At 32.0% G+C, this 11,091-nt stretch overlaps 1 protein-coding gene across 1 annotated transcript; it reads right to left on the bottom strand.

The window, feature by feature from the left end:
- Positions 1-5,963: 5,963 nt before the first annotated feature.
- LOC134721697 (integrator complex subunit 6 homolog) lies at positions 5,964-10,571 on the bottom strand. The gene is made up of 3 exons (XM_063584866.1): positions 10,260-10,571; positions 8,321-8,668; positions 5,964-7,345 (listed from the first exon to the last, which is right to left on the bottom strand). The coding sequence occupies exons 1-3, from the start codon at positions 10,333-10,335 to the stop codon at positions 6,366-6,368; spliced, it is 1,404 nt and encodes a 467-aa protein (XP_063440936.1). The 5' UTR covers positions 10,336-10,571; the 3' UTR covers positions 5,964-6,365.
- Between the last annotated feature and the right edge of the window lie 520 nt (positions 10,572-11,091).

Below are 11,091 nucleotides of genomic sequence, written 5' to 3'. Positions count from 1 at the left end.
AAAAGGAGGACATTTTAAAATTTACACGTACAGATCTGTTCGTTTTTACTATATCTTTTCTGATATGCTTTTTTTTTACTTTCTGACGGTTTTCCTGCGGTTGAAATATTGAAAGCTCCATGAGTACTTTTATTGCGAAACCCTATCAAATATGAATATGAATGAAACATCCTTATGTTTTCTTGATAAAAATTAAAAATAGGAAGTCATACTGTTAAGAATAAGTTATATCCTTATCTTTATCTCTTTATTTATAATAAAGTGTATTATTTTATCAAAATTCTGTTCCTTAGAATTGTTTTGTTTGAAGAAATTAGCTGAGATTTTTAAATTTATTTAAAGCTTAATAGACTCGATACACTTTAGAGCTTGGCACACTTTTTTCCCTGATAAAGAGAACCAAAACCAAAGGAACATTCAAACTCATAAATCAAAAATAAACTCACAAAGTCAGGGCAAAAAAGGGGAAAAGATAAAAAGACAAACAACAGTACACCATACACAACATAGAAAACAAGACTCAGGACATTCTATTTATATTCCCCCCTATTTTTATATGTTTAGAATTGCTGTTATCAAGAGTGCTTTTATACAGTTGTACTTGTTTTAATGATAACAGTGCATCGTATCCTGTCGTATCATTTCAAAGCGTTGCTGCAAAATGTATGATGCATTTCTTTTTTTTTTGCAGCGTCCCATTATTGATAAATAAAATCAACAGTATATCAATAATATTTCAAACAGAAGCTATATGTATGTGGTTTTATTTTAAATGTAAGTTGAAAATAGATAAGAAAATAAAAATCTATTATCACTGTAATCTTGATGTCTTTTGGACTAATCATTGTTATAATCAGAATGATGATAATCTATTCATTTATATTCTTTTTTATTTTACGCCGATTAAAGGCACAAAGACTCATCAAGGATAACAGGCGTATAACTTTGTAAACAAAAATCTATACATGAGGACAGAAAACAACCTTAGTGTTTCGAATAATTCAAAATGTTCGTAAATTGATATTAGGTAATACTTCTATGGATGACACGTCCATCAGCATTGGTGTCGATCCAGTCGTTGTAAATACTCTATCAACGATATCAGGGTTATAATTTTGTCCGGCATATTCGCGTTTCGTCATATTCCATGAGGTACGAAATGGTTTTTGCCAAGGTACGAAATGTCTATTGCCAGGGTACATTAAGTTTGGGGTACAAAATGACTATAATTCCTTACAGCAATACATTTAAACAATACCAAGAAACTAGGGTAGAAAAAATCTTAGTGTTTTGAATGATCCAACATTTTGTAAACAGTTAACTTACAGAAAAAGTAAGTTATAAACTTCATTTCATGATAACACAAATGCTGACAGCAATTTTGGTGATACGATCAGGGTAAGTGGCGTCGAAAAGTTTGTTGTAAAAGCCCATCAAAGAATAACAGACCAATTATTTTGTACTACAAAGCGCGTTTCTTTTTCTACATAAGAAAATACATGTACTCAGTCAGGTATATAACAGTTGCGATCCATTCGTTTGATGTGTTTAAACTTTTAATTTTGCTACTTCAAAATGGACTTTCCGTTTTCAATTTTCCTCTGAGTTCGGAATTTTTTGTTATTTGACTTTTTCGTCAGCACACGGCTCGTCAGTGATGCTTGAAAAAAAAACCAGATGGAAGGCTAACTCAAATACGAAGTTGAAAAACATTCGTTTCCTAAAAATTTCGAATATAGTTGTGGCAATTTGAACTTTCAGGTTGAACAGCGTTTAGAACATTTTATAAAGCGTAAATTTACAGTAAAATGTATCCACCGATGATATTGATAGCAACACAAACGTTATGACTACTTGGCTGGGAAAACCCTCGGAACACGCAACATCAACTAGAAGTGGCAGCTAGCGGCCTAGTGGCTGTAAAATTCATCAAGGATATCAGGCTTGACTGGAGAGTTGCCTCATTGGCACGCATACAACATCTTCTTAAATCTATGATAACATTGTTTGTCAAACGCGAATAAAACTTATTGTAAAACTTTATCAACAAAAGGCAATCAGAGTGACAAACAGCAGCCAATTCAAACATTACATAGAAACCAACTGAAGTAAGGAAGTTCATTAAAGAGGGACGAAAGACACAAGATGGACAGTCAGAATCATAGATTGAAAACAAACTGACAACGTCAATGCAAAAAGGAAAAAAAAGACAAATAATAGAACAGAAGACATAGCATAGAAAACTAAAGACTAAGCAACACTAACCCCGCTAAACTGGGGGTGATCTCAGGTGCTCATGGCCTTCTTTCAATTGATGCAAACCTTAAAAAAATGTCAAGTAGTTTCACTTTAAAAGGAGTAGGTCCGGTAAGGGTCGATTTTGGCCTCAAATTTCAGGTTCATCTGACAAATGATTTTGACCACTTTTTAAACACTTAAGTGTCTATTTCATTTGAATCAATTAATTTATGTGAAAGATTGGAACTAATTAAGTCATTAAAAATGATCCGATTCAAACTCAAATATGAAAAATCAACCAAATATGGCGAAGAATGTCACTTTTCGGATGTTTATTGTCAAAAATGAAAGTGGCCGCATCCGTGTTCATCCCCAACCTTTCTTTATGTTATGTATTATCATAAAATACAACTTTCATTTCAATATTATGGATGAACACGAATGCGGCCCTTTTCGTTTTACACGAAAACCGTCTAAAACTAAAATGCTAGAACTGTGAAGACTTCAGTAATTTAGCATGACTTTAAGGTGCCAGTACCCGAAATATGTTCATTGTATAGTCAAAAATAGCCCATATTTATGTAGCAGAAGCACTCTACTGTTCAATAAATAACTAAAAGATTACATTTTATCAATTTTGTAAAACTGCTATATTTTGGGGCCATAAAGGGCTCTTACCGGACCCACTCCTCTTATGATTTACAAATAATAAACTTTCAAAGCTTAACACCATCCCAACCCCACCCCATTCCAATTTTATTTACTAAGATGTAAATTTAAGTAAGAAATCTTAAAGTGTAAAACTGTTGCTAATTCTTATCTGAATATTTGAAAGATAACATGCAATTGCAACATGTATATGACATCATAATGATTTCCCATTGCGTGTCTAATATTAAAGGAAATCAACATATTATTTAAAAGATTGATTCATTTTCAGTTTTGAAAAACAATGAATCTCGTCATACTTTTGGTTTTTAAACAGACATGCATTAAAAGTGATTTTATATTTTAAACACTTGTTCTTTAGCCAGTGTACTAAATGTTTTTGCCAGTTACACGTATTTTTTGCACTGGCATTTGTGACAAACGTTTGAAATATTATCGATTGTTTTTTCTTGCTTCCTAAGTGTGTTAGGTTGAATGTCATTCTATATACATTCCCCATTTCCCTTCTCAATTTTATATACTAGTCATGTGATCTTAATGTATTAGAATTGTTCCAATTTTTGTCATATCTTTAATGGTAGTTTTTTAACATGAATATACTGGGAGTTTATCATAATTAAATGTCGTATACCAGTTACAAGTGGATTTGTAGCGCACTATGTTCAATTGTTTGTCACGTTTTGTGGACTGTTAGCTATGTTAGCTTTTTCGTTTTCCTTTTTGGCCAAAGTGTTTTCTGTTTTTTTGTTTTGTTTTTTTATATAAACCAATTTCATTGTTGAAACTCCTGTTACACGGAATCTCATAACGGTTTTGATAGCATCAAAGCACGGAGAAACACAAAAGACGTAGAATCACACAAGTAAGTACAGAAGAATAAAAGCAGCGTAAAACATAGCAGAAAGCATCTTAGATTAGCGTAAGATAAATAAGTTGCTTCTCTTCTTTTGACTTAATTATAAAGTCCTCAATATTTACCAAGCAAGTATTTATCAAAATATTTATTAATCGATGGCAAAAGGAGACATTACAAACTGCCTACCTAAGTAATTGCTAGGAACATGCAAGACTGAATTGATACGCATATCTGAATTAAATTTCATCGTAAAACATAAGCACCAAACTTTGCAATACAATTATACAAGAAACAATAATAACCAAAAGGGGACTAAAAGAATAGCCAAAACCATCTTATCTTTTACTCAAATTTTCTTGGGAGATACTTTTAACGTGTTAAAAAACATTCAAGCTTTAAAAGAAATATTGAGAAAAAATTAAAATACGAAATCACGACCATTGCCAAAACCGAGCGAATGCCCTCATAAGAATACTTGCTAAATGTGTAACTGTCAGACACTAGTTTTGGTATCAACCCAGTTGTATGAAATCAAGGATGAATGCACTCGTATACTTACTTCACATGTGTTTTTTGTAAGAGTCAAAATGGGTTAAAGTATCTAGTAAGATGAAGTAATGTGAAAGATTAAGCTTACTATGAAACTATGTCTAATCCACCTTCTTCTACATTTAGAGATGTATGTACCAAGTCAGGAACATGGCAGTTGTTTACCAATCGTTTAATGTTTTTGAGCTTTTGAGTTTGCCATTTAACTTTTCGATTTAAATTATCCGGTATGTTTTGTTATTTTACTTTTTATGATGACGTTATAACCAAAATGGCAATTCAAGACTAAACTCAATTTTTAGTGAGGGTCACTCAGAACCTAAAACTGAGTAATTGAAATATATATATATACTCGGGTAGCAGGCCCACAAAAAGGAGATAAACAAACAGAAAAAAAGAGGGACGAAAGATACCAATGGGACAGTCAAACTCATAAATCTAAAATAAACTGACAACGCCATGGCTAAACATGAAAAAGACAAACAGACAAACAATAGTACACATGATACAACATAGAAAACTAAAGAATAAACAACACGAAACCCACTAAAAACTAGACCTGATCTCAGGTCTGAGTCTCAGGTGCTCCGGAAGGGTAAGCAGATCCTGCTCCACATGCTCAGAACTGTTGCCGGAACAGTTTTAATAATAAGATTGTAACTGTAAAACCTCATCAAAGATACAAGAATTAGTATGCTTTCGTATGAAAAATTGTTCCAAACATCGTTAATGATATACCTGCCTGGTTATTGAAAAATGTGAACGTTTTAAATAATTCAACAATTTATTAGAAATGAATTAACAGAACAAAATACAGTTTAATACGTTAAACAATAAACTTCATCAACAATTACACTATGCCAACTTATCCTTCGTGTGCATGTTTACTTAAAGGTTAAAGTCAGACTCATATCCTTACAAACTAATAAGTTTTTCTCTATATAAAAGAGTTTTTTTGTTTTTTTTTCATTAACTGTTTATTTATTCCCATTATTTGAAAATAACCAATTATGCTTGTTGGGTAAAGGGGAACAACTACTATACTAAAATTAATGTGACATTTTGATAAACGTCTTTATCTTAAGCTCTCAATTTTGGTTTTTGAAGCGACCGTTTAAAGTGTTATTAATTGATCACATCTTCGAGGTTTCTTGTGTCGACGATTTGGCTTAGATGTTTATCTTTAATTTCATATTCGAATATAGCATGTATTGTATGTTAATAAAAATATCCTTTCAGACAAAAAATAAAAAAATAAGTTTCCAGATTAGATTTAAATTTAGTCAACATGTCTTTTTTAAAGTTCTATGTTAATTATATACAGGCTCAAAGGAAGCGATCAACTGTGTCATTATTAACGGTCTTGCATGATCTTCTTTATTGTAGTTTGAATATTAAGTTACTTGTAAGGCAATAAAGCTGTATGTTATTCTAAAAACTATTGAAAAAAATGTACGTCATATCGTATTGTGTGATATTAATATCCATATTGAAGGTTCAAATTATATATCTCACGTCATATGCAACATTGTGGAGACATACAATCATACTATTCCGTTTTGTGTTATTCAAACTTAAAGGTCAAAATATTTTGACTTACCTCCCTTACCTCACTCCAAATGACACAATGAACAGTAAAAACAATACAAACTAAGTTGCGTTTGATATTTTGTAGTTTTAAACGTAAAGCACGAATTCAATAAATGAATGTTCAAAACATCAAGTAAGGTAGATTCAAACAGCGGGTTCATCAAACCTGAATTTGTTTTAAGACTATATCAATCAACAAATCTAATGGAAAACAACTGATATATTGCTTACAGACATCTTCCAAAGAAAATTGTGAATACATCCTAACTAATACTGAAAATATAACAAAAACTGTGAAATTTGTCGATAGTGATTCATAAAAAACATTTCAGCATTGGAGTGTCCAGAGTTAGTTCGTCTATTCAAATATGAATAGAATTGACATAATTCTGAAATGGTTGTACAATTTAACTTATTGTTTACGGTTTCTATTTACACCTAAATCGATGACATGAAAATAGCTCTATACATAATCTAAGTTACTGACTACACGTTCGTCGGGATCAACCGATCTGACATAGCTACGACCATGTGAACTGTTACGTGTAGTGATGTCATCCCTTCCTAAGTCCTCAGGAACCACTGATACCCTACTCTTGATAAACATACCTCTATTATCATTCGGTATCTTTGTTCGTTCATTATTTGATACTGAAGGCATTATGTGTGAAGACACACGAGATTCATTGTTTACAGAATTCCTTGTTTCGGATTTGATTGAATTTCTGGAATTCTTATTTGTCACATTTCTTGTATCACTTATAGTTGACATTCTTGATTCGTGTTTAGTTCGACTTTCCTTGTCCGTTTTAGTGCTTGTCCTTGAGTTTTGCATCGAAGGACTTTTTTCCTCAGGATGCACTGACAGTCTACTTGCATTGTTTGGGTAAAATGAAAATTTGGTTGACATTCTAGATTCCGGTTTTGAAATTTCTCCCATTGTATCTTCTTTTTCTTCTGATTCAAGGTCCTGAATCGTGAGAATACGTTGTTCATTGTGAATACGACTGTTATTCCTATTATTTGCATTGTTAATTTCCACTAATCCTAGTGGAACATTTATATTTGTTGTTGAAACAGAATTACTACTTCTGGAATGAGATTGCTGTATAACTGGTGCCGGTGCAGGAGGTGGAATAGAAGGTGAAGGACTTTCAACGATTGTCACTTCCGGTTGTATGTCGTCTGTATGAAAAGAACTGCGACTTTCTATTGTAGAATTTCGTGTCCTACTTGTTTGTCTGTCCTCGTGACGTGTACCTATTCTTGAGAAATATGCTGGTGGTGGAGAATTCGGATATGGTGGTGGAACATATCTGTTTTGTTGTGTAGGTCCCTGTGTTGGAGCGTGTGTTGGTGTCTGTGTATGTGGCTGTGTCTGCTGTGGTATATTTGTATCCGTTTCCTGGCCATGGTAGTGTGGCGGCTGTGATGTACCTTCAACTTAAAATAATTAAAATAAGTCATTATTAACTTAATTTCTTGTTTTGTATAACATTTAGTTCTATGGTTATCGTATATAAGAACCTGTCGATTGTCGACCAATGTCCACGAGATCATTTGTCATAATCACCTTCATGATTTACCTCGGCTGTATTTGGCAAAACCTTTAGGAATATCATCAATGCTCTTCAACTTTGTAATTTTCTTGACCGTTAAACTTTTTTATTCTAGCGTATCTGATGAGTTATAAGTAGACGAAACGCACGTCTTGTGAACATCATTATAAACTTGGTATATTTGATGACATTCAAACGCATTATTCAATATATTAAAATAAACGTTAACCAAGTGCCCCGATAGTTGATTTGCCTTGTTATTTCTCAAATGTGGTTTAGTGTGATACTGATTTCGGTGCTTGGTTCTCGTGATTCTTGAATAAGCATTGTCAGGCATATAGAGATCAATAGTTTGGGAAACTAAACACTAGTACAATAAACATTCAAGATCATCGTATCAATACCTTACACTTTTTAACCAAAGAGAGATTTGAGATGCCAAACCTATAAGTCGAAAACGAACTGGCAATGCAATGGCAAAACACTAAAACGACCAAAAGACAAACAATATACCAAACACAACAAACTGAGCAACATGAACCCTACCAAAAACTTACGGCGATCTCACGTTTAAAATAGTAGACAGACACTTTTATATTAGAACTAAATGAGTTTCTTTTAAAACGGAATATTCATGTTTTGATCATTTTGTGTGACATAATTTTACAATTCTGATTAAATTGATTTTGTCTTTCAATGCGTACATTTCGTTTCTTTGGTTTTTATATCATCTTTTTTTTCTTTAACTTTTTTATTTCAAACCCATAAACATTATTTGGTTTCTGTTGTAAAGTTGTCTCCTTGTTAGTCACATCTTCGTTTTTTGACAAATGTAAATATGGTAAACTTTATCACCTACCTTCTTGTCCTGTGGCTTGAAAAGGATCCCCATTCACAAACGGATCCATCATAAGTCTTCTCTGTCTTTCTTGGTCTCTCTCCCGCTGACGACGACGCCTTTCCTCTAGTCTCTGACGAAGTTTCTTTTTCTTTCGGTACCGACATATTACACAACATAAAATGACCACTATGATAGTAAAGATAGTACCTCCAATAAAGACAGATACCAATATAAGTGTCAATGTTGGTATACAACAGCGTGTGTCACCTGTACCATCACTTGGTATGCAGCAGCCTCCGACAGCACATGATTCTGTATCATAGTGGCCATTTAATGCACCACTACATTCTTTACTGAAGCAAAAACCTACAATATTTATTTGGAAATGAACGTAAAATTAATTGTAATTTAAAAAATATTAAAGAACAGACATATTGCCCTCTTGATATCTGTGTCACTTTTTAGGTTTCATTGTTGAAGACAGCATCTGTTATTTGTTATAGTCTCGTGTGTTTAAAAATATTTATACAGTCGCATTCGTTTTGAATATGTTGGAGGGAGTTGATTTAGCCTGCTCCGTATTATCAATTTAGATCTCCATATAACCACTGAAACTGCTTTTGTGCGTTTTCCATGTTTTCACGCGTGCTTTGTACTTGTCCACAAACAAACATTTTGTTTCCACCTACCCTCTTGTCCTGTTACTTAAAATAAGGATACTACTGTTGGCTTTTTTTTAAATATTGAACCTTAATATTTATAGAAGCTCTCTTTGTAATGACATTAGAAAAGTTCAAGACTATTTATAGAAGTCTGGTATCATCAAATGAACCAATCGAGTCATATCTGATTATCTAAAAAAAATCCATGGGGCATATAGTTACCTAACGAGATTTATACTTTTTTATATTTTCTTTCTTTGGAAGATCTTATGTTGGTTGACTTTTATATTTAGCATACCACATACTTTATATTCCGCAAACACGCGTTGTATTCTATCGCAGGCGAACATATTTCTGTACTTGCACGATTTACATCATACTCTTTTTTCTTTTAGGGCTTTGAATTTAAGAATTGTTTATAAAGTTCCAAGTCCTATGTGGATAGAGACCTGAGATTAATATATGGTAATTTTGCTTCGGACTCGTTTGGTTATACATCTTGGCGTTTACAGTATTTACAAGCAATTATCGCCCTGGTAAAAAAAACATTAATAGAACGACACACAAATTACCGTCTGTTCCAAGTAAAATATCATCCACTTGAAAGATGTGAAAACATTGTGGCTCGCTTCGTATATTTTACAATATCAATGGGCAGAAAACCAAATATTTAAGATTTATTCTCCATGGTATTACAATTTTTTATTTGAGCATTTCTGCTATAGCTAAAACTATAAAAGTTCTCCGTAAGAATGAATCGTATTAAGTACCATGTTAATTATATAAACTAAATTAGCATCCTTTAAAATAGCATGCAATATATTGTATATCTCTATTTCATCCTTCATTCCAAAGGGTATGCGCTTATAACATTTACTGTTGTGTAGTGATCATATCTTATCAATGGAATAATTATAAAACAATGCATAATCTATTTGTCGACTTTAGTCATTTTTTCTTCGAATTATCATGTTAACAATGAAACCTTAAACCCCTGTTATAATAAAAAGGATCAGCAAGACAACATCTGTTATCAAGTACTGTTAATATCTTATTAGAACTTTATTTTCATATGCTTCACATTTGATGACAAGAAATATACATTTACTATTCTTTACCATATATCTTAATTAAATTCATTCCAAATCAGTAGACATTGTTGAATACCTCGACAATAAGATACTAGTATCTGTCTTTTTTTTGTCAGACAGCAGACATGAAATTTGATATTTTGTTTTTGCTTTCTTTAATGCATTTTCAAGTTATAATGAACAAATGAAATGATAAAAACATACCTGTAAATAACAAGAGAAAACAAAATAGTATTTCCAAAATATTGTAGAATCTATATGAATTAGTCATAATATGCATCCATTATATAATATAAATCTGTAAAAAAATAAATAAAAAATCCAACACGACTTTTAAAAGTATGTACACTTTTTGTTTGGTTAATCTACCTAAGAATAATCGTGAGTTAAAACAATAGGTCAAACGAAGCGAGAACGTTAAACATATAGTGCTCCAAGACACCGTAAAAGTTTGTACTATTTATGAAGTATGTTTTGAATTCATTTTCAAAACTACATACAAATTTATAATTTCTTTTTACCCTCACCCATGTCTTTATACATTTGAATGTTATAGAAGTGAAATGAATTCAAAGCAAATACAGATTTTACAGTTTGACAAAAGGTTTTGTTGTTGAATGTATCAAGAATAAATTAAATTGATTTAAAGATAAAGTCAAGTTTAATAAAGAGTTACGATATACACCTCAAAAGGGACTATTACGTCAACATGTTTACATACAAATCATGATACATACACGACTCATATACATGTCATTTTGATTTTATTCATAATTGATTACTTCCACTTTTTTTATTCGTAAAAAGATTTATACTGCAACTAGTTGTGTTTTTTTCTTCCAAATATAGTAACACAGCTATATTTTGTATAATGTCAATTTCATCGTGGAACTCTTTCTCCACAATAAGTTTTTCACTTGTGTTCCGATTTAAAAAGCTATCAATGAATAAGTCTGAGTTACGGTATAAAAACAATTTTATGTGAATGTCATAGGAATATAAACTTTTTTGTACTCGGCGCAAAACTGGGGAGAGA

Source organism: Mytilus trossulus, chromosome 6, assembly GCF_036588685.1.
Source record: "Mytilus trossulus isolate FHL-02 chromosome 6, PNRI_Mtr1.1.1.hap1, whole genome shotgun sequence".
Lineage (NCBI taxonomy): Eukaryota > Metazoa > Mollusca > Bivalvia > Mytilida > Mytilidae > Mytilus > Mytilus trossulus.
This window is presented reverse-complemented; position numbering and strand designations above follow the sequence as displayed.

What these genes read in the sequence shown, in the direction of transcription:
- LOC134721697 (XM_063584866.1), bottom strand. Translation starts at nt 10,335, where the DNA reads ATGCATATTATGACTAATTCATATAGATTCTACAATATTTTGGAAATA. An exon ending in TTTTCTCTTGTTATTTACAG is followed by an intron (nt 8,669 to 10,259) that starts GTATGTTTTTAT and finishes TAAATATTGTAG; the next exon opens with GTTTTTGCTTCAGTAAAGAA. An exon ending in TCAAGCCACAGGACAAGAAG is followed by an intron (nt 7,346 to 8,320) that starts GTAGGTGATAAA and finishes AATTATTTTAAG; the next exon opens with TTGAAGGTACATCACAGCCG.